Below are 27,627 nucleotides of genomic sequence, written 5' to 3' on the forward strand. Positions count from 1 at the left end.
CCAATCACCGCGCGGGCTGCGGGGGTCGCCGCGGTTCCCGCCAAATACGAGCTCGGCGGCCGCGGCAGCAGCGGCGCGGGCTGGAGGGCGAGCGGCAGTGGCCGCCTGAACAGAGCCCGCGCCTCCGCCGCCTGAGGGGAGCTCGAGCCGCCGCCGGGGCGATGCTGGAGGATCTGGAGTGCGGGGCGCCCGGCGCCAGGGGAGCGACCGCAGGTTGGTTCGGGCCCGCGCCGAGGGGAAGGGGGGGCGCGGCGCGCGGCCTGAGCAGGCCGAGGCGGCAGTTGGGGGCGGACGGGCCTCCCAGCCCCGGGCCCGCTTCTCTTCGGCGGGCGTTCGGTCGGTGCGGCCGTTACGGTCGGAGCCAGGGCCTTGCGACCCGAAGGGCGCCGTCCTTGACGTTATTGTTGCGGCCGCGACCATTTTTTTTCCGGCGCTTTTGCGTCAGTTCGTCCTTGCAGGGCTCTGCGGTGACGGGTCGGTGTGGCCCGGAGGGGAGACTGAGGTCCAGGGAGGCGAAAGGGCTGGCTTTGCAGGTTGCTGAGTGCGTTTGTGTCTCCTGAGCAAGTTGAACCGTGCAGCGGCCCTCTGGTCGGGTGGGGAAACTGAGGCCCGGGGGCACACGGGCTCGGGAACCGTAACAGCTGCGTCTGCGGGTCAGGGCAAGCCCAGGTAAGAGGCCTAGATAGTGGGGTCGTCAGGGAGCTGGGACGCCCGGGTTCTTGATCCTGCCAGCTATGCAAGGTGAAGACCCGTCTCCCCCTCCCCCACCCCACCTTGGAAGGGGGCTTTCTAGCATCTGGCAGGGCCTTGGAAACGTGGGATAGTGAACCAAGGAGGACCAGACTGCCTGTCTACCTTGCTTGACTCCCATTTTGTCCCTAGCACTGGCGCGATGCTTGGCACATAGTGCCCGATAAATAACCTGTTCATTGAATCAAGGGTTGACAGGGAGATCAGTTAGTCTACTCCAGAGTTTCTCAGTCTGGGCACTGTTGACATTTGGGGCTGTCCTGTGCATTATAGGGTGTTGAGCAGTGTCCCTGGCCTCCACCCATTAGATCCCAGTAGCATCCCCTTTTTCCTTTTTGTGACAACCAGAAATGTATCCAGGCGTTGCCAAGGGGCCCCAGGATGGGAGGGCAGAATCGCCCCCTGATTGAGAAGGACTGTTTCAATTGTTTCCAAACTTTGAAATTTCACGGAGACATAAAATTCTTATCAATAAAGTTGGGACAGATTGTCATGGGCAGTCATTTGATCCAGTAAGGATGTTTAATGTAAAAATTTAGAAAACACTACCTTGCTATGACCATCCTACCATAAAAGGAAGGGGTGTTTTAATGCTAAATAAAATTAGGCATGTAAGCTCAGAGTAAAGAGCACTGGTAACTTTAGACACCAGTGTGTGTTAATTGTACGTGTACCTTTGAACAGTTCAGATCCCTGGGAGGGGGGCTACTCTTGTATGTTTCTGGGCCTAGGTCACTTGTGTTCCTCTCACATCAAAGCTGGTGACTCAGGGCCATACCAGTAAATACTTGTGGTTGTCCTAAAAATAATTTTAAGTAGGTAAAGATTATGTATACTTTAGTTGAGGGGGGGAAATCATGTCTTTGGTAAACAAGGACTTGAGAATGATACTGTCTTGAAATGGGTAGAAAGGAAATGTAAAGGAAATGTGAATCTTCAGGGTACTTGTTTTCCAAGCTTGGGGGGTAGGCTAGAGCAGTTTCATCTATGGACAGCCCAGTTTTTTAGAAACATTGATCTGCTTTTTAAAAATACTCACTTGTATGTATGTTTTACAAAACATATGTAGATTGGCCCAAATAACTAACCTAGATTTTTTTCAAGCCAGATCTGCTAGCAGATGTCAGCTTCTAAACTTATTCTAACCAATTTAAGGATATTTTCCCCTTAGTTCTATTTACAGTCATTTCTGTATCAGCTTTGATATTATTAGATGCTTTTCTTGAGATTTTTTCGTGCAGGAAAACATCTCCCATTCTTTTTTTTTTTTTTTTTTTAAAGATTTTATTTTATTTATTCGACAGAGATAGAGACAGCCAGCGAGAGAGGGAACACAAGCAGGGGGAGTGGGAGAGGAAGAAGCAGGCTCATAGCCGAAGAGCCTGATGTGGGGCTCGATCCCATAACGCCGAGATCACGCCCTGAGCCGAAGGCAGACGCTTAACCGCTGTGCCACCCAGGCGCCCCAACATCTCCCATTCTTGACAGCACTTCAGCTCCAGCCTGGCAAGCTCAACATGCTTTAAATTGTTTTACCTGTGTGGACTCTATTTAAAAAGAAAATAAGCCCTATTCTGATTTTACAGATTTGGTGGTGGGGATGGGTTGATTGGAGGAGGACATTTTGAGGTCATTAATGGTGAAATCGATAATGCAGTGTTTTCTGTAATCTCTGCTTGCACTCTTTCTCCTTTTCTCTCTCTCTTTTTTTAAGATTTTATTTTTAAGTAAACTCTGCAATCAGTGTGGGGTTCAAACTCACAACCCTGAGATCAAGAGTCGCACATTCCACCAACTGAGCCAGCCAGGTGCCCCATCATTCCCCTTTTTGCTGTCCCTGTTATCATGCTCATTGGTGTCCCACTATGTGCCGGTTCTGAGCTAGGTTCGAAGGGTACAGTGTGGAACAAATCTCTGTGTTGTCACAGAGCTGGCATTGTGTGTGTGTGGCCGGAGTTGGGTGGGGGGGACACAATAATGTAAATTTCAGAGCAATAATTACCACACAGAGATGAGAAGGTGTGATAGTGTTGACAGCAGAATTTCTCAACCTATTAACATTTTGGGCAGATAATTCTGTCGTGAATGCCGTTCTGTGTATTTTAGTATATTTAGCAGGATCTCTGTCCTCTACCCACTAGATGCTCCCCCTCACAACAACCAAGGATGTCCCTAAACATTGCCAAAGGCCCCGTGGTGGGGGTGGCAAAATTGCCCCCACTGGACAACCGCGTTGGACATATTAGGTGGCTGCATATGTATTTATTACTTCATTATTTCCAACTTTTAATAACTTATCCTTTGACACTTCCTTCACAGCCATGGATTGCAAAGACAGACCAGCTTTTCCAGTCAAGAAGTTAATACAAGGTAACTTTCTGGGAAGGGGCTAAAAACTGTTCCTAATTTTTATCCTTCATTGTCTCCTCAGTCATATTTTTAATTTCCTTTGAGTAGGGGCCTTCTGCTGGGGTCCTCAGGGCTCAAGGGCTTGGGGCAAGATAAACAGTTGCACCTTCCAATCAGAAGCTGGGGAACCTATGTGATTATGTTACTGTTTTCTTAGGTTCCCAGGCAGTGGTCACTGCCTTTACTTAGGTTTCTCTACTTCAGCACTATTGACGTTCTGTAATTTTTTGTCACAGTGTAGGGCTGTCCTCTCTATTGTAGGGTTTAGCAGCATTGCTGGTTGCTCACCCAAGTCATGACAGCCAATAATATCTCCAGACTTGGTCAGACGTCCCTGGCAGATACGACTGGTTGAACCACTGTTGTACAGGACAATAAATGTTTCCAAATCCTTTTGTGTGAAAAGAGTAGTATATTTGCCCTTAGGCCAGGTTAGCTACGTGACTGTATAAAAAACTACGGTTTCTGAGTTTTAAAACTTGGTCTTTGGTTCCCCTGGAGCAGCTTTCCTCCTCCCTTGATGAGTGATAGCAAGTTTGGTGTTGAGGGGAGTCATGTTAAGGGCAACAGTCTCTGAGGTGAAAGGATCAGGGGCAGGGGCAAACTGTGGAACCTGAGGGCATGAGTGTTTGATAGAGAAATCCCCACCCCCTGGGCCCATCTCCAGCCCAGCAAGGTTAATACTTGTTGAGCAAATGGAATACTAAATTACTGATGGGTTGTCGCTCTTCACACTTTCCCTGTAAAGATGGCCTCCTCTCTCTGTTTTAGCTCGTCTGCCCTTCAAGCGCCTGAATCTTGTCCCAAAGGAGAAGAGCGAGGACGGGCTGGATGACACGAGGAGCTCTGAGGGCACTCCTGCACAAAGCCAAGTACCTGATCTTGAGACCGCTTTGGACACCTTGGAGAACAGCTGTCATATGGGTTCTGACATAGACTGTAGTCCAAAACTTGTCAATGGGAAGGGTCCCTTAGATAACTTTTTAAGAAGTAGAGTCAAAACCAATATTGACCAGAGCATGGTCATCATTGATTTGACAGAGGACTCGAGTGACCAACGAGATGGCGTTGCGACCCACAGTAAACTAGATGCCGCAGCCTGTCCCTCCGAGGAGGCTGTAACTGGGGTCAGAGAAGAAGCCGGAGGTGACAGGGGGCTGCTGGAGGCCAGTCTGGAGGACGAGCTGATGTGTCCAGAGGAGACCCTTTCAGACTTGCCATGCAAAACAGAGAAGGAGGGTGCTGGCTCCAGGGGCGCAGAGAGCAATGGAGATGGGCAGAAAGGCTCGCCCCCAAGCTGCCCTGTGCTGACAGGTGCTCTGAGAACACGCTCCGAGAAGGACCGGGATGGTTGGAGTGAAGCCGGGGGCATCCTGTTCAAAGGGAAGGTGCCCGTGGTGGTTTTGCAGGACATCCTGGCTGCAAAACCTCCTCAAGCCAAGTCTCCTCCCACGACACCTGCAGAGCGGGGCCTGCCCTCTGAGAGCGAGATGCTGGAGTCCGGCCCTGAAGAAGACTCTGTTCTTAGCCACTCGTCCCGGGGTTCTTCCTCTCCTACCAGCTCACCTGAGGGGCAGTCAGCTTCCAAAAAGCAGCACGGCAGTCCCAGACCCTCCCCCACCTCCACACCTATCCGCAGGGTAAGTATCTGCCCAATGCCAGCGAGGCAGTGCTGACGGCATTCAGCCTCTTGCTATTCCCCTGGTGATACTGTGTCACCCAGGTGGTTAGTGGCCAAGCAGGTGGGGCCACAAACTGATTCAGAATTCTTTGGCTATCAAACACCATTAGGGGTGTTCGGTTACATGTCCATTGCAACGTACTGGTGGCTGTTAGTCACCAGCGTGTCAGGTGTCTTCTGTGAACTGCCGTCTTGGTAGCCATGGTTTTTCACACTAATGAGTGGTGCTGGTCAACTTAGCAACTTTAGTGAGGAACGCTTGTAAGCAGGCAACTGTGACCCCTCGTGTCAAGTGTTAGCTCCCCCCGTTTCTCCTTGCTGTTCCAACACAGGCTTGTAAGGGTGTTGAAGGTAATGAGTCTTGGTGAAGAGACCCCGAGACAGCAGTAAGAATAAAATGGAGATTCAGTAGGGTCAGCTCTCGTCAGCCTAGGCACCCACCGAGAAACCTCACCCAGAGCAACAAGAACAAAAGGAAAACATGCACCATTTTTTAAGGACCACAGAAAGATGACTTTTGAAATGTCTTTCTGTTGCTGGTTGGTGATCAGCACGGTGGCAGCCGCTGTCTCTGCTCTCACCCACCCTTAGGGTCTTATGGGTAGAACTGCTAAAATGAGTCAGGAGTCCAGAAGTGTGTTCAATGGTGTTCTTTGTTTTGGGTGTTTTGGTTTTTGTTTTTCGGTATTTGGGTTTTGTAGAATTTTTGTTTACGTTACGTTTTTGTTTGTTTTAAGTAGGCTCCACGCCCAGCGTGGGGCTCAAACTCAGGATACCAGATCAAAAGTCGCATACTCCACCCACAGAGCCAGCCAGGTGCCCTTAGGTTGTTTTGTTTTGGGGGGGGCTTTTTAATGTAAGATCAGGTCCTGGGTTGGATCATTCAGTCTCTACTGTACCTGCTTGATTTGACCTTGATCACTTTTCTAAAATTTGATTCTAAAGGACTAATTTTTTTTCTAGATGGTTCCATGGCTTTTATCTCCTGAGGAGTTTAGAAGAAAAGAAAAAATGGCCTTGTCTTTAGGTTTTCAAAATGTCAAGAGTGGAGCAATCTTTTTTTCTTGCAGACAGAGATACATTATTTATTTATTTATTTATTTTAAAGATTTTATTTATTTATGTGACAGAGATAGAGACAGCCAGTGAGAGAGGGAACACAAGCAGGGGGAGTGGGAGAGGAAGAAGCAGGCTCCCAGCAGAGGAGCCTGATGTGGGGCTCGATCCCAGAACGCTGGGATCACGCCCTGAGCCGAAGGCAGACGCTTAACCGCTGTGCCACCCAGGCGCCCCCAGAGATACATTTTTAAACTTCCACGTGAGCCATTATTCAGACTCAGAATCAGAGTTGATGTCGCTTTTTGCTGTCAGCCATCTTGTTCGGTCCAGCCAATTGCTTGAAATCCTTCCAGACTGCTGCTTCTACTTTGCCGAAATCCCCTGTCATGTGACATGTTACAGCCAGTTAGCCTAGGAAACAGGACATGTACATGTGTTTCCATTCTTCTTAAGCACTTCATTTTTTACGTTTGTTTTTATGCCCGTAGCCAAGCCCGAGAATCGGGAAGTGACAGAGTTGGGCATTGTCATGAAACAATTTTTTTTCCGTCAGCTGGCCTGCACAGCACTCAGCTGAGCACGTGAACTGAGTGTGGCCTGTTAGGAGATCATGCACCTGAAATGTTGGGTCTTAACTCTGAGCACAGGCTTGGGGGTCTGAAATGCTTGAGAGGGCTGTTATCACACGGTTTTGCAAATAATTTACACTGTGAGTGGTGAAGGTTCAAACCGCCCCAGAGCCTGTGGCAGAAAACTGCCCTTGCCGCCCACGGGCTGGCTGGTCCATCACAGGAATGGAAGTGAGCCCCCTCATGGTGGTCGACACCAAAAGGGTGAGGAGCAAAGTGAAGTGATCATCAGGCGCCTCTGGGTGCTTGAGAGCCAGACTCGCTGGGGGAGCGGCCAGAGACGGATCTCTTGCAGCCACACCCACAGCTTCGTCCTTTACCTCCCTCCCCCCACCCAGCAGGAGTTTCTTGATTTGCTAGTTAGTTTTGTGTTTGGTGCTCAGCTAACACCTTTCCCTAGGGCTCAAGGTTTTCCTCACCCTTATTAGTTTGGGGGATACTTTTTTTTTTCCACTTTCCCTCTCCACATCCTCCTTTCCTGATTGTAGGTAGGAACTCACTGGAAGCTGACACGCTGTTTCATATTCCCATGTAACCTATTTGGTTTTATTTGGCTCCCACAGTCCTGGGGTTGGTACCATAAAATCTCTGCATTTGGATATCCTAGGCATTCTCTGGTCCTCTTGTGTGTGGGTGTGTGGGTGTGGGTGTCCGTCTTGTTAAAAAGTAGATCTGTGTCTTCCCAGGGAGTCTGAGATGGCAGCCCAAAGAGCTTCATTCTCTTGTTTCTTTTGTTGTTGTTTGTTTTTTCAAGTACTCCAGGGTTCTAGAGAATCTCGCTTTGAAGAACAGTTACTTAGGAACCAATTTTAGATAATCCGGGGTCTTCTGACTAAACAGTTGCTGTTTAGCTTTAGAGCATTTTACCGTTTGGAATAGAACCATTTCTAAGTTTGCTTGCATTTTAGCTGTGAAATTCAGCCTGCTTTGTTGGTGATTCAAGATTTATTTTTTCATAAGTGGCGATGTTGATACAGCTGTGTTAACTGGAACTTCTGCATCTGTACAAATGAACCCAAATCGCTGGAACTTTTCCTGGTATAACTTAAATTATACAAGTATTAAATTCTTGGTGTTCAAAAAGCATAACTGAAGCATGACAATCCCTCCGCCCTCATCTCTCCCGGGAGGTTGTCACTAGTTTATGTTCTCTGTGCGGTGTATGTGAGAGACCCCTTGGGAATACACAGTATCATTTTGTTTCCTTACATGAGCCATGTGCTGTCAATATGTTTCTTTTTCATCCTGGGTTGTCTTGGTATGTTTGATGTTTTCTGCACAGGGCTGGGAAGATCTCTCCTTAGCCGCCATACCTTACCCCTGCGGTGTGGGCGCACTGCAGTTCACGGAGTCGTTCCCGTTGGTGGATGTTTCCGTTGTCTCTAATTCTCGGCCCTGACAGAACAACAGCAATGGGCTTCCTTCTGCGGGTTTCCCTGGGATGCTGTTGAGTAGCACTTTGAGCGCATAGAAGGCACAGGTGAATCTTGCCTGCTTGCCTCCCCCATGGCTGGAGCGGTTTGGGTTGTCTGGCTTCCCCGCTGCTGTCTCCCCTGTGGGTTGGTTTTTAGCTGCTCCTGCGAAATCACTGCCTCTCCTCACCTCATTCACCACTGCCTATGAACTAAGAATGAGATCTCCCTGTGCGTAAAATCAGAGCAAGTGGCTCTGAGAGAATCCTGCCAAGTAAAATGCAAGGATGTCCAGGCACATTTGATGACGTGGGATAGCTTACGTGTGTTTCAGCTTCCTTCTGGGATGTGGGGTCTTGTTTTTGGCAGCTGAGTTCCAGATAGGTAACACATGTGGTCTCCCCTTGGAGAGAGTTCCGTGAGCACTTGGGCCAAATGTCAGGAAGGTAACACACCAGACCAGGAAGGCGGCGTGAGTGCTAGTGCAGCCGTGGGTCCTGCGTGAACTTCACATTGCTCTGGTTGTTGATGAGCCGGCTCCCGGGAGTCCCGTCAGCGGAGTGCCTGCCCTCACGGCAGAGGGGAGGCTCTGTAAGAGGCTCTGATTCTGCATCTGAAATTCACCAAATGTGGGCCAGACTGACTGTGTTTTCCCCTCAAGTGCCCTCGCATGGGACTCTGGCAATCACATTTGGCACTGTAAATCTGAATGTAAAGGACAATAGCGGAGATACGGCAACTTGCAGATTCTGCTGTTAAACCCTTGCTGGTGGGGGGAAGTCCAGGGACTCGGTGGCAGAGGACTCTGGAGAGACAGATGCTTTTTCTGAGGCCCTTGGTAAAACCGCTTTGGTAACTGGCATTGGTGCTGCTGCGTGCTGAGCACAGACAGGCTTGAGCGTCCCGGCATGGCACGTGGCACTCGTGTGGCTGCTCAGCCATTTCCTAAGGGAAGGCTTAATCCAGAAAACTCGGTGTGTCCCAAGTAAGAAGGATGTCTTGAATTTATTAATCTGTAAGTTGTATTCTGCACGAGGTCTTGGGCTTTCTCAGAGAAATCACCGCTGCCTAAGTTTTGTCGATACTGTGAGAACATTGCAAAAGAAATGGGCCTTTGGTTTTTCAACTCTTCAGTCATACATGTTGGTGGCCTCTCTACGTCTCAGAGGAGGCTGGGAAGTTACTGCTTTTCCAGTCTGTGCTCTTTCCCCCCACTGTTCTTCCATCTGATGGTTTGGCTTTCAGGGTTCCCCGCTCTGGAGATAGCTTAGGCCAGTAGTCTGACTTGTTCATACTCATACCCGAGGCCATGTCGCCAGCGTGGTGAGTGAATCCAGCTGTGCATCTTGGTGAGTCCTTCCGGCCTGTGCTCACTTTGCAGCAGGGCAGTAGAGAATGCTGTGCTCTAGGATATTGGGGTCCTAGACCAGATCACCACCTCTGGGAAGGTGACCTTTTCCCCTGAACATTGACTCCACATTTCAGAAGGCAGAGTACACATTGGTGGCTAATGGGAATCTAGGCCATAGACCTGTTTTGTTTGGTTCACAGCGTTAATTTTTAGATATTATCTACAAAATTTAAATACAATTGCCAATATCAGCTCTTCCGAAAAATCGGAACGGGCGGCCGTGCCGGGCTACTGGCCAGTAAGAGCTCTGTCCCTTTTGCACAGGGTCCATCCTGTGCCCTCTGTTACAAACCTGTCTACTCCATGTCGCCTGCCAGATACCAAGGCTGGCTGTCCATTGCCATTTATTTTTTAGCTTGCCCTGTTTCTCTTGTGCTTGGCCCCCTTCCTTTTTGTTATCTGTCTCCCCGGTCTCCTGTTTTACCCCCAGATGCATGCATATGCATGTTCATTGGAGTTCATGACCCCACCGTGACATTTGGGTTTTTTGGTTCTGTTTGGTGGAAACTGGTCACTGAAAAGGTTTTCATTGGCTCTTTTTGTAAAGAAGTTCTTAACCCCGTGAGCCTCTTACTCCCCCCCTTCCCTTTCTTTCCCAAAGAAGCGTGTGATATGTTATATGTGCTGTAGTGATTGAAACAACCCATGTTTAAAGAGAAATATCTTTCATTTCAGATAACTAAGAAACTGGTCAAAGCTTCTGCAGAGAAGGACAAGCTCAGACTGCAAAGAGTAAGACATTTCCCCTGAAATAGAAAGTTAACCTGCTGTGCTTTTTGCATTGAATAGTAAGCAAGGCCCCCGAGCTCTTCCTTTGCCCGTTGTCACCTTTCTCCGCTTGTCCTGACCATGACTTTGATTCTTGCTTCGTTTCGCACAGCTGTGCCCTGGGACTTGTGGGTTGCATCATCATTTTTAGCTTTGCTAAATCATCTGAAGATTTTGTGTGTAGCCTTTTCTAAGCTTCTGTTATTATCATTGTTATTCCTACTGTCTTGATAACTGGGCGTCCCGTTGTAGCTAAAACTTGCCTCCCAAAGAGCCAGTCCCTTCCCTGCGTCCCAGGCCCCTTCCCTGCGTCCCAGGCCCCTTCCCACGTGCCCTGCTGGTTTGGTGGCCACAACGCTAGATGGGTGATGATTGTCTAGTGTTGCCTAATGAGCCTTCACTCTGTTACCTGGGGCACCACATGTCGCATGCTGCAAAGCAGAGGACTCTTTTCTCTGCCGTAAAGAGCAGAGAAGGCCCGCATGCCAGCTTGTGGAATGGGGTGCTGATGACGGTGGGTGTGTGCTCACCCAGTGCTCCCTGTACCGTCCGCCTCGTGGCTGCATTCAGTTCGTGTGGGTCAGGTTTTGATGGCAGGTTTAGAGTTTCTCTCTTTTTTGGTTGGAATTTCAGAGGTGGACATACATGGGGTGGGAATGGACATGGGGCTCAAGTATGGCTGGTTTCCAAAAGGCTTCTGCCTTCTTACTTAGCAATGGGGACAGGTGACTCACCGCCTTGCACGCTTTCCCTAGACAGGCACCTTCTTCAAGTATCCGGCCCATCAGGAGAAGGTGCAGAGGATACTTTGTGAGAACTGCACCGTTCCACCATCTGTAACAGGAGCCTCCATGGCTTTTCTTAAAGCAACCAGAAGTTTCTCAGGGCAGAGGGTAGGATATTCTCTAGAGACGAGGGCAGAGCCCTATGCCCAGACCGAAAGCGGAGTTGCCAGGGTCCTGATGTTGGGAAACCCATTCCCGATAGAAATAGTCCTTGGAAATTCCCTGGTGCTGTGGCAGAAGCTGAGCGCGCCCCTATTCTGGCAGACGAGCCTTCTGAGGAGGAACTCAAGCTTCTATAATAACGGGGTGCCTCAGGCCATGTGCCACTTGTTTGGAAGGAGGAACTGATGTAAAGATAAAAACAATTTCATTTTTTGCTTTTATTGTTTGTTCTCATTTTTTCCCCCCTAACTTAGCAGGTTCCTGGTCTCTGCCTCATCCCGATCTTCCGTTTCAGAGGAAATAAAATAAACCCTATACTCTGATCTGGTTTGGGGAAGGTGGGAAGAAAAATGCTTTTGTTTTAAAGATAGGGAAGCAAAACCTACAGGTGTTTTTGTGTCTTTATTTTATCACTGTTTTCTGATTAGGTAGCCCGGGAGGTTCTTATGTCATCACTTTTAATGAAGTTAAGAAGACAAACTCCGCCCCATGTTTAAAGATGGTATTTTGAGTGAATCTTCTTTCGAATTGCCTAGGAGGTCCTGTGACAAAGGCTGGCGGCCGGTAGGGCCAGGCGCAGCAGGGTGGCCCGTGTGGGAGGGTTCCGGCCAGTGGGGTCCCTCCCAGGTGGGCCACCTCTCTGTGCCCACCACCCTGTCGCAGGCCCTCCGGCGAGGCACAGGGACACAGCTGTGGGACCATCTCTTGGTGCAGGATAAGGAGCGTTTGGGCAAGCAGCTCAAGTTACGGGCCAAGAAAGAAGAAAAGGAGAAGCTGAAGGAGGAGGCCAAGCGGGCCAAGGAAGAAGCCAGGAAGAAAAAGGAGGAAGAGAAGGAGCTGAAGGAGAAGGAGAGGCGTGAGAAAAGGGAGAAGGATGAAAAGGAGAAGGCAGAGAAGCAGCGGCTCAAGGAGGAGCGGCGCAAGGAGCGCCAGGAAGCGCTGGAGTGCGTGCCCTCTCAGAGGGCTGGGGTGGGGGTGGTGCGGGGCCTGGGGGGGCCAGGGGAGTGGGAGCATGCACACACACGCACACACCGCACAGATGTGCCTGCCAGGGACCCCAGAGCAGCACCTCGAGAGTGCAGGCTGGGTCTGTGCACACCCGCACTGCTGGGCTGAAGCTGAGTTTCCTGTCTCCCAGGGCGAAGCTGGAGGAGAAGAGGAAAAAGGAAGAAGAAAAACGGTTGCGGGAAGAAGAGAAGGTAGATTGTTCTCGTAGAACCACTGCCTGGTGTGTTCCCTCCGCCTGGGGAAGCCAGGTGGCCCTGGTGTGGACTGGCCCCTGTGCAAATACCTTCTGGCCCGTGGGCTCCACCTACAGCTTGCTGTCATGCAGAGTGGCCCGAGCCTGCCTGGGGGTTGGTGGGTTTGAAGAGCTGACTTCAAAGGAATGCTTTCAACTTAGAAATGCTGGGGCTCCTGTTCTAGGGGCCATGGTCTCTCTTCATTTCTTCGTGCTCATCTTCTCTTCCGTTTAGCGCATTAAAGCAGAGAAGGCCGAAATCACAAGGTTCTTTCAGAAGCCAAAGACCCCACAGGCCCCCAAGGTGAGCAGCTGGCTTCCTCTTGCTTTTTTGTCTGTGTCATGTTCTTTTCTTTTGAAAAACAAAATGGTATCTTCTGACCAGGTAGCTTCCCTTTCATCAAGAGGTGGTCTCTATTTAAGGAGTTTTTATTTCTGGTAGAGGCTGTATACTCATTATTTTGTCATTTGCTATGTCCTTGAAAAGGCTGAAAGTGGCATATTTGCTAAAACCACTGCCAAATCTTCAGAGGTTGCTTCCTGAACAGGTTTGCGTTGGGAGCTGTGTGGGAAGGTGTCAGAGAAGACCTAGTCCTTACGTTGAGGGAGCTGAGGCTCAGGATGGGAGGCGAGATTAAGCCTAAAACAACAGTTTAGAGTTCACCACAGAATTCTGCTGCTCCAGTCTGGCATCTGGAGCCTTCCAGCAGTGCTTCCAAAGACCCCAGACTTCCTTCCCCCTCCCTCCACGCTCCAGAGGCAACCCATCTCCCCCGATGCAAGGGTGTCGCGTCTAGAGCTTTCTGTGCATTTACATCCTTTCGTGTATTTGTGTATTTATAGATGTAATGAGTCATGAGTTTGTTATGTCCCTATTTTGTTACATCACCGTATCTTGGATTCTTGCCGTGCTGGTTTGTTTGGGTGGCTTCACTCTTTCTGTTGCCACTTAACTTTTCATATTGTGGATGGTGTCATGGTCTATATGACCATTGCCCCACTGATGCCCCATCAGTGGCACAGTGACTGCCACTGCCACTCCTCTCTGCACATGGGCCTTTCTTTAGGACAGCCGCCTGGACGTGGGCTTGGTGCTCGGTCCAAGGATGCGCACTCGGACAGAATTACTAATTGCATTAGTTCCTGTCCAGGTGCCCTCCCAGCGGGAATGTCCGTGCTGGGCCTCGTGGGGAAATTAGCTCTTCCCCACCTCACTGCCACGGGAAGAAATGTGTTTTCCTTTACCTTCACCAATCCAACGGGCAAAAACATTGACATTTTTCTTTCACTTTACATTTTTCCTTGATTCCAGTTGGACATCTTTTTGTGTTTTGTTTGCCATTTATTTATTTGAGAAAGAGAGCGCGCGCGCACAAGTGCACGCACGCAGAAGCAGGGGGAGGGGCAGATGGAGAGGGAGAAGCAGGCTTCCCACTGAGCATGGAGCCCGACGTGGGGCTCAATCCCAGGACCCTGAGATCTTGACCTGAGCTGAAGGCAGACACTTAACCAACTGAGCTACCCACGGCCAGGATTTTTGTTCTTGGTGACACACGCTACAAAACTCTCTCTCAGTCTGTTACTTGCCTTCTAACCTGGCTTTTTTTTTTTTTTTTAATTTTTTCAAGATTTATTTATTTATTTGACAGAGTGCGCATAAGCGGGGGGAGTGGGAAAGGGAGAGGAAGGCTCCCCGCTTAGCAGGGAGCCTGAGCCTTCTTGCCTGTTTGTAGTGTCTTTTATCCTACAGAAATTTTATGTTTTAATGTCAGCATTTTAAATTTTTTATGGCAGTTGGCTTATGGTTGCAAAGCCTCGTGTACCCTGTGGCTAGAGACAGATATAGTCTCTTTCCTAGTTTTTTTGTATTGTTTTCACTGTTTGTTTTTTGTTTGTTTTGTTTTTTTAAAGATTTTATTTATTTATTCGACAGAGATAGAGACAGCCAGCGAGAGAGGGAACACAAGCAGGGAGAGTGGGAAAGGAAGAAGCAGGCTCATAGCGGAGGAGCCTGACATGGGGCTCGATCCCATAACGCCGGGATCACGCCCTGAGCCAAAGGCAGACGCTTAACCGCTGAGCCACCCAGGCGCCCCTTTGTTTGTTTTGTTTTTAAAGATTTTTTTAAGTAAGCTCTACACCCAGTGTGAGGTTCAGACTCAGAGCCCCAAGTTCAAGGGTCGCACGCTCCACTGACTGAGCCAACCAGGCCCCCTGTTTGTTCGTTTTTACTGTGTAGTTCCTTAGCTCGGCCGGAGTCCTTGGTTGTACGGGCTCGGCCCTAACTCTGTCCCGTATGGGTGCCCAATGTCCCAGCACGTGCATCAGTGAGGTGGGCAGTCGGCTGGTTCTTGGAATTGGNGGAACACAAGCAGGGGGAGTGGGAGAGGAAGAAGCAGGCTCATAGCAGAGGAGCCTGATGTGGGGCTCGATCCCACAACGCCAGGATCACGCCCTGAGCCGAAGGCAGACGCCCAACCGCTGTGCCACCCAGGCGCCCCTGTTTGTTTTGTTTTTAAAGATNCCTGAGCCGAAGGCAGACGCCCAACCGCTGTGCCACCCAGGCGCCCCTGTTTGTTTTGTTTTTAAAGATTTTTTTTAAGTAAGCTCTACACCCAGTGTGAGGTTCAGACTCAGAGCCCCAAGTTCAAGGGTCGCACGCTCCACTGACTGAGCCAACCAGGCCCCTGTTTGTTCGTTTTTACTGTGTAGTTCCTTAGCTCGGCCGGAGTCCTTGGTTGTACGGGCTCGGCCCTAACTCTGTCCCGTATGGGTGCCCAATGTCCCAGCACGTGCATCAGTGAGGTGGGCAGTCGGCTGGTTCTTGGAATTGGCTGCGTGTTGGGAATCACCAGGGAGCTTTACAAAATCATGGAGCCTGGATCCCATCCCAGAGCGTCCCCCAGGCGTGGTGTGGGCCTCGGGGTTTTCGGCAGCTCCAGGGCAGCCTGCTGTGCGGCCATGGTGAAGGCTGTTGGGGTAGTGCTCTTTCCTTCTCCTCCTGACTCCCCACGTCCTCGTGTGCTGCCAGCCTTGGGATCCGTGACAGACATGGCAGATGCTGCAGGAGCTCTGAGGGGGGGAGATTGAAACCCACCAGCATTGGCGGGGAATGATTCTGAGGGAACAGACACTGATGTGGCAGTTTCATGTCCACCTTCAGTGTTGAGCTGGGGGTTCTGGGTCGTGAGTCATCTTGTCGCGGTGCGGCTCTGGGTAAGCGGTCACTCCCCGGGGGCTCAGTTCCCTCACCTGGGGTCTCAGAGCCTATTGTGCCCCGCCCCCTTCTTTTTAAATAGCCGTGCTTATTGAGGTATTCTCTGTAAAATTCACTCATTTGGTGGTTCTGACAACGTGTGGGGCTTCACAGCACCCCCATACTCAAGATCTAGAGTATTGTTGTCAGTTGGCTCCCTGTAGTCAGCATCCTCCCCCCCCAGCCCTCCAGCCCCTGGCAACTGTTGGCATGACCTCTGGCCCTGTAGTTTTGCCTTTTCCAGAACCTCTTGTAAATGACATCACACAGTGTGTAGCCTTTTGCTGGGACTTAGCAACCTGGATGAATGTGAAAAGCAACGTGCCCCTGCCGCGCCTATGTCCAGCAGCTCACCCTGGAGGCTGCTGAGCAGCGGGCGTCCCGCCTTACAGGCGTGCATCACATCGTCTTCTCCATTCCAGACCCTGGCCGGCTCCTGTGGGAAATTCGCCCCTTTTGAGATTAAAGAACACATGGTTCTCGCCCCCCGGTTCCGGACTGCCTTCGACCACGACCTCTGTGATCAGTTGGACCAGCTCCTCCAGCAACAGAGTGGCGAGTTCTCCTTCCTGAAAGATCTGAAAGGCCGGCAGCCCCTCAGGTCCGGACCCACCATGGTTTCAAACCGAAACACAAATATTCATAACAGGTTAGTGGCCGGGGAGACCGACTTTTGCCCGTTGGTGACATCGGAGCGCAGTTGGAAAGTCCTGGGGGTCCCGGGACAGAGCTCTGGGTTCTGGTCCACTGCTGGCTCATTGTGGCCTCAGGCCAGTTGTCTCCCTCCTGGGCCTAAAGCCTGACCTTCAGTGCTGAAGTCTCCTGTGCAGTGGCCTTGCCGAAAGCCGCTGCCGTGGAGCGCGCACTGTCTGGCCGGGCTCCCCAGTCTCGGGGGAGGGTCCTGTTTCCGTGCCAGCCTCCCCAGGAAGACATTTCGCCGTTCTTGTTGATCTGCTCGTTCTCTAGAAGTGCTGTGTGGGCCAGCAGCTTGGTGATGTTGTTTCTCCCTCCTCCATGCTCTTGTCCCTGGAACGAACGTCCTTGAGCTTTTTTGGGAGCAGGTGGTTACGCATCTTCGTAAAATGCCAACGGCCTGTTCCTTGAGAAGCCTGGGTGGCGGGCGGGCGCGTTGCTGAGCGGCGCTCGACTGGGTCTCGTCCTCAGCGATGTGGTGATCGTGGAGAGTGGCAAGGTGGACGGCGTTCCTGAGAGGAGGAAGTTCGGCAGGATGAAGCTTCTACAGTTTTCCGAGAATCACCGGCCGGCATACTGGGGGACGTGGAATAAGAAGACGACCGTCATCCATCCAAGGGACCCCTGGGCCCAAGACAGGGTGAGCACGAGGCAAAAGTGCTGCTCGGCCAAGCACGTCTGTCTGTCTGCCTCTCCTCGTTTTGCCTTTTTTACGCTGGTCTCCTGGATTCTAGCATTTCTGCTTTGCCGGCCCTGAGAGACAACCATGACGCACTGCGTCTTTGTTTCCTCAGAAGCTCCTGGACTATGAGGTGGACAGTGACGAGGAGTGGGAAGAGGAGGAGCCGGGAGAGTCCCTCTCCCACAGCGAGGGGGTGAGCATGCACCTGCACCACGTTCGGGTCTCGCCCAGAAGGCTGCGTTCACTCACAGCCAGCCTGTGTTTGACCGGCGGTGTCATCTGGAAATTTCAGCCAGCATTCAACACCCAGATTTCCAGGGGCACCTGGGTGGCCTAGTCTGTTGAGCATCCAACTCTTGGTTTCGGCTCGTGAGATGGAGCCCATTGTCAGGCTGTGCGCTGAGCCGGGAGTCTGCTTGAGATTCTCTCTCCTTCTCCCTCTGCCATGCCTCCGTGCGTGCGCACGCTCTCTGTCTCTCTCAAATAAATAAATATTTTAAAAAGAATAGTTAAAAAAACAACCACCAGATTTCCAGCCTCTTTTGGAAAACCTTACCTGGTGATGCTAGCCCACTTGGCAGTGGGACCGAGCAACGTCCACCCCGTTAGGTGGGCCATGCCTACCCCTGGTCTGCCCTGGTCCACACCCCACACCGCCCCCATCTTACATCTGGGTGGCTTCACTCGCTTATGTTCTGCCTGACAGCCCCCCCCCCATCAAATAATGGGATTCACTCATGGGGTTTTACCCTCTGTCCATAAGAATGACGCTGAAGGCAGTAGATGGCTTTTCCTTCCTTAGATGTTTGCGGGTTAACATTTTAAATGAGATATGTATTCTTTTGCCACATATTATGAACGTGTTCTTTTTGTTTCTTGAGGATGATGATGATGAAGTGGGAGAGGATGAAGATGAGGATGATGGTTTTTTTGTGCCCCATGGATACCTGTCTGAGGACGAGGGAGTAACTGAGGTGAGGGAGCGAGCAGGGAGAGGACTGTCCCGAGAGCTCACTGGGCCAAGCTCGGCTGCTAGCCTGGGGGCCGTGACGACGATACGACTACCCGAGCTCGCCCACCCCGGTTCCACATGCACTTTGCAACCCCAACACATAGTCACTTGTGGGGTCGCGGGGACCGGAGCTTGAGTATTGCCTGGGGAGGGTAGTGGGATCTGCAGAGGTAGGAGAGAATCCCAGGTGGGGTGGCGGCGTGAAAGACCTGAGTCAGGTTAGCTGAGGTATAACGAGTTATAAGAAAACACGCAGATCTGAACTATTGAGCACAGTGAGCTGTAATGATTGGCATTTGTAAATCCATCACCTGAGATAAAATCTAGAACTTTCTATCTCTCCAGACGGTTCCCCCGTGCTCCTTCGAGTTAACCCCCAACCCCTGCCACCAACTTTATAGACTCTGCCAGATGGCTGCTTTTAGGGCTCCGACAGCCTTTCAGGTTGTAGTGTTCGGGCAGTGGAGAAGTAGGACATTGCCTAGGGGCATGGTTTTGTCTCTCCAAATCAGACTGGAGGGGCAGGTGTTCCTCATACACTTCCAACCCCTGAGGCAGGCGTGTCTGTGGAGCCCATGAGCCTCCCCGTCTCTGAGAGCAGTGTTGGGCCTGGCCCGGAGGGTGAACTGGGCGTGGGATTTGGGGTTGGTGATTGGACGGCCCTGGCATCACACCCTCCCCAGAAAATCTGAAGTGGCCTTGAGCGGCTTACCGGGGAGGCTCGGAGAATACCTGAGACTCTGCCGGTCATGGCCAGAGAGGATGGGTGCATCCCAAAGAGCAGAGGGCACAAGTGCCAGTCACCGTTGAGTGTAGGGAAGCACTCTGCTGTTTTGCAGCCGGTAACGTTAGGAAGAGGGGTGCAGGACGTGGTGGGGGCCGGAGCTGCAGGGTGCCCAGCGTGTGCTCGTCCCTCTTGCCAGCCCTGGGGTGGGATGAGGGCACAGGGGCCTGGGAACCCTGAGTGAGCATTGTTCTCCACCCCGCAAGGAGTGTGCTGACCCGGAGAACCACAAGGTTCGCCAGAAACTGAAGGCCAAAGAGTGGGACGAGTTCTTGGCAAAGGGGAAGAGGTTCCGCGTGCTCCAGCCCGTGAAGATCGGCTGCGTCTGGGCGGCTGACCGGGACGGCGGTGCCGACCTGAAGGTGCTGCAGCAGTTCACGGCGTGCCTTCTGGACACCGTCCCCCCCGAGGAGGAGCAGACGCCCCAGGCCTCCAAGCGGGAGAAGAGAGACCAGCAGAGTGAGTGCCGGCACCTGCTGGGAACGGGACGGGATTGGGCCCCAGCTGTCCTGGGCCCAGGCCGACTTTATTCGGTGACTGGATTAAAACACAGGAGGCCTTTCGACAGCCCTCAGAAGCCAGTGCGTGCTGAGCCCATCTGTTTATTCCTTAGCACAGCAGCAGTACGGGGCGCTCCTTTCATTAACACTCTTCCCCAGAGTCCCCGGCTCGAGGTCGCACACCCCCCTGAGGACTCTGCCTCCTTGCTCTTCAAAGCCAGGGGAGGCCCAGTGGCTCAGGAGGAGAGCGTGCTGACCGTGACCAAGGAGAGGGAGGCGTGCTAGTCTATCTGGCGAAATCCCGCCTCGGGAGACGTGGGCTTCCCAGCCTCCTGCACCTCACGAGTGTGTCTGAAACCATCCTTGAAGGGCCACCCCGAAGCTGACCGGTCTTTGCCTTGGTGACAGACCGGGGAGCCTTGTGTGATGTTTGCTCTCTCTCTCCGTGTCGCCCCCTCGCCAGTCCTGGCACAGCTGCTCCCACTGCTGCACGGGAACGTGAACGGAAGCAAAGTGATCATCCGGGAGTTCCAGGAGCGCTGCCGCCGGGGGCTGCTCAGCGGGGACTCGGGCAGTCCTGACAGCAGCTCTGCCAGCCCGCCCAGCCCCAGCTCCTCCCGCCCGCAGACGCCCACTGCCAGCGAGGACGCCGCCGTCCCCTCCAAGGCCAGGCTCAAGCGGATCATTTCTGAGAACTCGGTGTACGAGAAGAGGCCTGATTTCAGGATGTGCTGGTACGTCCACCCGCAGGTGCTGAAGACCTTTGACCAGGAGCACCTGCCCGTGCCGTGCCAGTGGAGTTACGTCACCATGGTGCCCTCGGCCACCAGGGAGGACAGTGGCAGCGTCCCCGCCACGGGGCCCGGCCAGGGGACGCCTGTGTCGCTGAAGCGGAAGTCAGCCGGCAGCATGTGCATCACCCAGTTCATGAAGAAGCGCAGGCACGACGGGCAGGTGAGGGGTGGGGCTGGGCGGCTGGGGAGACCCCCCACAGGGGCTTTTTCCATGTCCATAAAGTTTATTTTTTAGAGCAGTTCTAGATTCACAGCAAAAGTGAGCAGAAAGTGTAGCGATTTCCCACGTCCGTCCAGTCCGCGCACACACAGCTTCTCCCTCTATCCACGTGGCCCCAGAACTGTGCATTTGTCCTAATTTGAGCCTAGACGACCTGTCATTCTCACCCCGCATCCCCAGGGGACGGTCGGGGTCAGTCTTGGTGCTGCACGTTCTGTGGCTTTGGACGGATGTGTGATGACGTGTATCCACCACTGGTCTCCTCCAGAGTAGCTTCACTGACCGAATCAGCCCTGTGCTCCCATCTCCTCCTCCTCCCCTCCCCAGTGAGAGAGGGAACACAAGCAGGGGGAGTGGGAGAGGAAGAAGCAGGCTCATAGCGGAGGAGCCTGATGTGGGGCTCGATCCCATAACGCCGGGATCACGCCCTGAGCCGAAGGCAGACGCTTAACCGCTGTGCCACCCAGGCGCCCCTGGTGGCTTTTTTTTTTTTAAGGTTTTATTTCTTTGTTTGAAAGAGAGAGCACAGGAAGAGGGAGAGGGACAAGCAGACAGTGCTGAGCAAGGAGCTGAGCAGGGAGCCCAATGTGGGACTCGATCCTAGGACCCTGAGGTCATGACCTGAGCCAAAGGCAGACATTTCACCAACTGAGCCACCCAGGCACCCTGCTGGCTCATTTCTTCTTAGCCCCCACTGGTGTTCTGTGCGGTGACTTTTTAGTTTTTTATCTGTTTTTTGCTGTAGTTATGAAGCACTGACTCTGTATCAGGGGCTCTGCTCGACCTCGTACACAGTGACGAGCAGAATCCATGTAATGGGAGCACGGACAGGATTTGTCTCATGAACAGCTGCCTGATCACAGACGGGCAGCGCTCAGAGGAGCAGCTGTGAGGAGTGGAGCGTGGGGACTTGGGGCATGGGGGCAGCCCGTCTCCAGTGCCGGCTGCGTGCTCAGAGGGCCGGGGACCCAGGCACAGCCTTGGCTGATGTTGGATGTGAATTTTTTCTTCCTTACTAGAACAGGAATGTGATGATCTTCCTTCCTTTCACGCATCTGCTTTTACCGGAAACCTATTTTGCGGAGTGAGCCCTGGGTCCTCGTCTCAGGCAGGCATTTCACATGGTTACAGATTTTATGAGGAGGATGCAATGAAGGCGTCTTACGAACTGGGTCTCCAGCTCATGTCCGGTGCCCTCCGCGGTGGGGGGGGTTGCGTGGCTTGGGGAGCTGCGTGCTGCGGGCTGGGCGCCGACACCCCTGCACCCCAGCTCCTGCCCACGGCTTCTCTGATGTGAGGCACCATTCAGCTTAGAAAGTAAAGTGGCCATCAGAGCAGGAAGGCGGGAGAAATTGCTCCTGGAATGACACCTGGCCTTCTCCCTGCTGCTGCTGGCAGATGAGGCCTTTGATATGTTGTAAACCTTCCTCTTAAACTGTGACTGTTCCTGTCTGCAGTGTAGGGCTGTGTGCAGGGTTCCACCCCGCCTGTGGACATGGCTTGCCCCTCACGCCGTGGGGAGCCTACAGGGTGAGGAGTCGGGGCCTTGGACCCACAAATACTTCTTTCCCTGGGCCTCAGCCCAAATGATGGGCTCCATTAGATCGTTACATGTTCAAGCTGCGTTTGAGCGGCCGACCTTTCCATGGTCTGTACTGTTGTTCCCCAAACAGTCTTAGGAGGAGCCTGAGTGTAGCTGGCTCTGCTTGAAACCAGCCGTGGGAACCCCAGCGTGAAAATGGCTGGGCTGGAAAACAGCCTCGTTTTTCCATTGATCCGAGCAGCATCTGCAGGCCTCTGCCCTGCAGCCCCCAACGGGCCCCGCCATGGCCTTGTCTGTTTCGTGGGAGTGGGTGTAGAGTCTCCCTCGATCTCATGTGACAGTGTCGGCTGCATCCTGAGCTCCATTGTGCTCTCTGCCCTGTGGTGGTCCTCATTTGTGGTCCTAACCCACGCTTGCATGGAAAACCATGGTTTCAGCCACTATGACGTGTTTCCTCAAATGCCAGGTACTGTGCTAGGTGCTTTATGTGAATCCCTATGTTTTATCGGTAAGATGCTTTGTTACCTTGCTGAGCCAGCAGGAAAGAAAAAATGCTCCCGGTTAAACTAGCATGGCCCCTCCCAGGCGACAGGTGGACGTGTGAGAGTGTGTGTCCAGGAATCCATGAAATGGGGAGTTTCATCTGATGATACACGTGAACAGCAGCCCATGCTTCCATTCCCCATTCCCAGTGGGGTCTTGCAGAGGCTCAGCAGTGTTGGGGGCTCAGCTGAAGGCCACAAGCAAGTGAACCCCACTCCAGGCCCCACGCAGGACTTAACTGCTGCACCTGGGATTCTAAAACTTCTGGGCAGGGACTGGGCTAAACCTTCCAAGCTGTGGGTGTGCTGGACCCACTGATTCGGAGTACCTCTGAGTGAGGAACCTGACTCTGCATTTTATTTTATTTTATTTATTAAAGATTTATTTATTTTAGAGAGAGCGAGGGAGAGTATGAGCAGGGTGAGGGGCAACGGGTGAGAGAGTCCTCAAGCAGACTCCCCGCTGAGCATTGAGCCTGATGTGGGGCTCAACCTCGACCCTTAGATCATGACCTGAGCCAGGCACCCCTGAGTCTGCATTGTAAAAGCTCCTTAGAGGGGCGCCAGGGTGGCTCAGTCGGTGAAGCGTCTGACTCGTGATTTCTGCTCAGGTCGGGATCTCAGGGTCGTGAGGTTGAGCCCCGCGTCAGGCTCCGTGTTCAGTGGGGAGTCTGCTGGAGATTCTCCTCTCCCTCTTCCTCCATCCCTCTGCCTGCTTGCTTGCGCGCGCTCTCTCTCTCTCAAATAAATCTTTAAAAATAAATACCAGAAGCCCCTTAGGAAATGCTATGTGATGGGCCCAGGACCGCAGTGTGGGCCAGCACCAGTGTGCCTCATGGGGAGGGAAACCCTGAGCACCTGGCTTCTGGGGGTGTTCTGGGAGCGGTTCCGTGGGCAGTTAGCTTCACCCCTGCTCTGCAGAGTGGGACACAGTACTTGGCAGTCCTAGCGCTGGGCCGCTGGTCACAGGGCCCCAGTGTCACAGCTTCAGCACATGGGGGTTTGTCTTGGCAGCAAGAGGTCCTGAGCCCCGGTGATGACCGGCTCCCCCTGTGTCCCACTCCCTCCTTCGTGGTCGCAGAATAGCTGTCGCACCTCCAGCCAGCAGGACCAAGGCAGCAGAGACTTTCCGTGTAGCTGGAAAGGAGACCCTCGCCAGCAGACTCCACCAGAGTCCTTCTGGGCAGAATTGGTTGGCACAACCACCCCCGCTGCCGGGGAGGCTGGGTAAACGAGCCTGGCCAGCACCCTCAACAACACTCTGCTTCTGCTGTGGGAGGGCAGCGTGGGGGAGTGGCTTGGGGGCATGCAGTAGCTGGGGCATCCCCCGCTGCACTGCACCCACACAAACGCGCAAGACGCAAGGAAACTTCTAGAAGGTCAGATCGGAGGCCTGGAGCCTGTGGAGTGTTTCCACTTGCGTTTTGGTAAAGCCGCTAAGTGATGCTTCTGTGCCCTTGGGGATGGTCGCTGCCAAACTTCGAACGTGTGCAGGTATTTTAGATTGGGTTGAGCTTTTTTAATTTGTGGAAATTTAATTTTTTCTTCAAATTTTTACTTAAATTCTAGTTAATTTTTTTTTTTTTAATTTTGTGGGAATTTAAAAGTCTTTTTGAGTTGACGGTGGTCCTCATACAGCATGTGCTCCCAGGGCGCCATGATCAGTCAGGTGAACAGGGCTGAGGGGAGGTACCAGGCCTGCAGTCTTGTGTGGCCCCCCGGGTGACGCAAGCTTTGGGCCTCGATTTTTTCTAAAATGGGGACAGGCCCTTGGGGCGCCTGGGTGGCACAGCGGTTGAGCGTCTGCCTTCGGCTCAGGGCGTGATCCCGGCGTTCCGGGATTCGAGCCCCACGTCAGGCTCCTCTGCTGGGAGCCTGCTTCTCTCTCCCACTCCCCCTGCTTGTGTTCCCTCTCTCACTGACTGTCTGTATCTCTGTCAAATAAATCAATAAAATCTTTAAAAAAAAAATAAAAATAAAATAAAATAAAATAAAATAAAATGGGGACAGGCCCTATTTTCCCTTCCCAGTCAAAAATCAGCTGTGATCAAAATGACCCCGAACAAGTGTTCACAGAGTTCGCTCTTTGTTGTGGCTAAATGCCTTTCCCAGCACGGAGTGTGTGACGGCGGGGCCTGGGCCCCCGCTGGCCGTAGCGGACTCAGGGTGTCCCCCTGAACTCTCCCTGTGGCAGCTTGAGCGCCTGTCTTGTGCCTGGAGGGGTGCGGATGGGGATCGCCCTGCAAACTGGCGGACGCACGGAGAGCCTTGTGCACCCGCGCTCGCGCGTCCTGTCTGCGGGGCCCGTGAGCAGGGAGGGTTGTGTACGACCCGTCCATTCCTTTTGCTCAACGGACCCAACCGAGCACCTCCTGGTCAGCGGAGTTGAGAGCGGGCTGTGCTCTTAGCCAGTGAGTTCTTTGGAAACGGGTAGTTGGAGGTGGCAGCGCTGCTTGCTCTGGGGGCCACTGTTGTGTCCGGGGGGCTGCCCGGCCAGGCCGGGCCAGCAGGCTGCACACCGCATGGTCCTGTGCCGTCACCCCTTCTCCGGGCAGATGCAGATTTCTGTGGCAGAGGGATTCCAGGAGTATTTTGAGAAACACCCCCCTTTGAAATAAGCCCATCTCTGCCTCTGCTGGTTGGTTGTTCATCTACAGAGAGGAGGGTGCTTATATGGACGGCTGGTGTTCAAAATTGGCCCTCTTTTCCACGCTGTCCTTCTGTCCCCTCTGGTGAAAGCCCGTGAACGCGGCTCCGGAAAGCCGGTGGAGACTCTGCCCTTTGCCCACAGTGGCTCGGATCGTGTTGTCACTGGCGACTGTGGTCTGAGCATGAGTGACGAGAGAGAGTTGTCGGGTGCCGGGCAGAGAAGGAGACGTTGGCTGGCTGAGTTCCTTGCTGTTTATTTCAAGAGAAAGTGGGTATTTTATCACTGTCTCTTTCAGATGAAACCAGAAACCTAGATTGCTGATTCAGAAACAGCAAATTATTTTTGTAACACAAATAATGCTGGTGGTCGTCTTGGGAGATCTGAATGAGGTCCTTTGAGAGAACCTTCTCTCCTCCCACAAGGCTCCTCATAGGCTCTCAAGCAGACCCCTCAAACTTGTTGCCAACTCGGGTGGAGGTGGTGGGGGACACACCGGCCTGTCTACTGCTGATGGCCGTGCACCCTTGTCTTTTCAGGTTGGAGCCGGGGACCTGGATGGCTTCCAGGCGGACACGGAGGAGGAGGAAGAGGAGGATGGCGACTGTGTGATCCTGGACATCTCGGATGTTGGGGGTGAGAATCTGGCAGGAAAGGAAGAATGCATGCCGTCTCGTTCCCATGTGCCTCCTGGCTGTAAATAGTGGGGCTGGGCGGGCTGGGTGGGGTGTGGGCAGTGGGTTCTGGTCCAGGGTCTGCAAGATATGACTTACCTGCAAGCTGCCGTGTGCACAGCAAGACTGGACTCCAGTAGCCATGGCAGAAATAGATACAATAATGGGCCAGCAGTTGGATGCTGACCACGTCGTGGTGCTGTTCCAGAAGCTTCCCAGAGAATCCACACTGCTGCAGGTGCAGCACCACCGCTGGGCTGAGTCTCTAGTGGGGAGCAGTGGAGTTCTGGGGTGGTCTCAGCTGTAGATGGGGCTCAGGCAGGGGAGACCTCAAGGAGGGGGTGGGAAGCTGAGTGGCCAGTGAGGGAGGCCAGTGTTTGACTCTTACCAAGTAAGCTGAGGAGGAGACAGGCTCTGAGGGCCATGAGGGAGCTGTCTGAAGGCGGGCGTGGGGGGCAGTCACTTGGGCCCCACCCGGTCTGGGGGTGCAGCCAGCTGAAGCCCCCTCCCTCTTTTGCCTTGCAGAGGCCCCGGCCCCGTGTGGAACCACTTCTGGAGCTGGGGGGTCCGTGGCAATGGACACCAGTGAGAGCCCCGTGCCCGCCAGCTCGCTCGGCCCCTGCTGAGTGCCCCGCCGGCCCGGCGTGTGTAGGTAGAATGGTTAGGGCATTCACAAACGCCTCTTGGATACTTGAAAATCCTATGAGTCCTGTGTAAAAAGCACTTTGTCCTGCTTCGCAGGCCTCCCCGGAGGTCTGGAAAGTTTTATGGAGGACGCTTGATTTGTTCCTTTTGAAATTTGTAAAAATTTTCCCCTCAAAAGCTGCATATTAATCTGCCCTTTAATAAAGCATTATTGCGATGTGAGGACCTGTACAGGGACAGCCGGGTCGCGCCTGCGGGCCCCCAGGCAGGCGCTGTGATGAAATGCTTGTAAATGAGCTGGAGCCCGCCGCGGCTCCTCGACCTGATGTGGGTGTGTATAAACTTATTGTCCAGCCCTGGCCTGGTGCTTCTGTTGTCTTTTCAAACATCGTTTCTTGTGACGGTGTGTTCGTCCCCTGGGGCCTGGCCCCCCGCTCTGTGCTGGCAGGTGCGCGCTCCCCTACCCCGTGCGTGGCTCTGTCATTTGTATAAAGGGTCACACCTCGTAGAAGCACTGTCGCCGTTCTTGGCTGTGAAATCCTTGGCCTCTACGCTGACCTAGTTCAAGGTGACAGCTTCCGGAAGGAAGGTGCTTCTGTCGGTCTGTCCCTCCTGCCCATGTTAGGTGAGCAGGTGTAGTCCCAGCCACCAGAACCGGAACCGTGGCTTCCAGATCAGCGTCGGGTCGGGTCACACCTGGGGAAGAATGCACAGACAGCTGCGGGCCCCTGTGCCCTGGAGCAGCCCTGTGTTGGGGCTGTGAGCGGCCCCACAGAAGCATCGGAGCACATCAGAGGCCTGGGGGCGCTGAGATTTTGGCAGAGCTCACGGACTTCATTTAACCTGGACTCCCGCCCCCTCTGTTGAGTTCTTTCTGTTCCTGCTGCCCCCGCGGGAGAGGAGGCGGCTGCCATGTTCGTGTTCAGCATCCACTGGATTTGGCCAAGATCGCGAGACCCCACCCCACCCTCGGGGCACTCGAAGGCCAGGACTCCCTGCTGGAGGTGGGGTGCAGCTGCATCTGAATACAGGTGTGTGCCGCATCTGTGGACGGACTACCTCGGCCGGTCAAGCTCCCTGGAACCCATTTTAGTTGGCCTCCTGACAACTTGCAGTCAAGGCCAAGTCACAGTCGGGCGGGGAGGGGACCAAGATGGGGCAGCAGAGCACAGGCCCCGGTCTTGCCCTGTGTGGGAACAGAGCAGCTGATGGCCCAGGTGGGAGGCAAAGGCAATGTGAGGGGGCTACTTGCTGGCTGGGGGGGGGGCTATGAGGCATTTCTGGTTTTGAAATCATATTTGGGGCTCAGAGCTTCAGGTCTGTCCATCA

At 53.1% G+C, this 27,627-nt stretch overlaps 1 protein-coding gene across 1 annotated transcript; it reads left to right on the forward strand.

Annotated features, from left to right (window-relative positions):
- Nucleotides 1-26,658, forward strand: CHAF1A (chromatin assembly factor 1 subunit A). The gene is made up of 15 exons (XM_034657542.1): nucleotides 1-213; nucleotides 3,070-3,120; nucleotides 3,931-4,799; nucleotides 10,027-10,083; nucleotides 11,781-12,010; nucleotides 12,205-12,265; nucleotides 12,542-12,610; nucleotides 15,985-16,211; nucleotides 16,727-16,895; nucleotides 17,050-17,130; nucleotides 17,819-17,911; nucleotides 18,940-19,192; nucleotides 19,697-20,187; nucleotides 25,519-25,615; nucleotides 26,179-26,658. The coding sequence occupies exons 1-15, from the start codon at nucleotides 162-164 to the stop codon at nucleotides 26,277-26,279; spliced, it is 2,901 nt and encodes a 966-aa protein (XP_034513433.1). The 5' UTR covers nucleotides 1-161; the 3' UTR covers nucleotides 26,280-26,658.
- The last annotated feature ends 969 nt before the right edge of the window (nucleotides 26,659-27,627 follow it).

Source organism: Ailuropoda melanoleuca, chromosome 4, assembly GCF_002007445.2.
Source record: "Ailuropoda melanoleuca isolate Jingjing chromosome 4, ASM200744v2, whole genome shotgun sequence".
Classification (NCBI taxonomy): domain Eukaryota; kingdom Metazoa; phylum Chordata; class Mammalia; order Carnivora; family Ursidae; genus Ailuropoda; species Ailuropoda melanoleuca.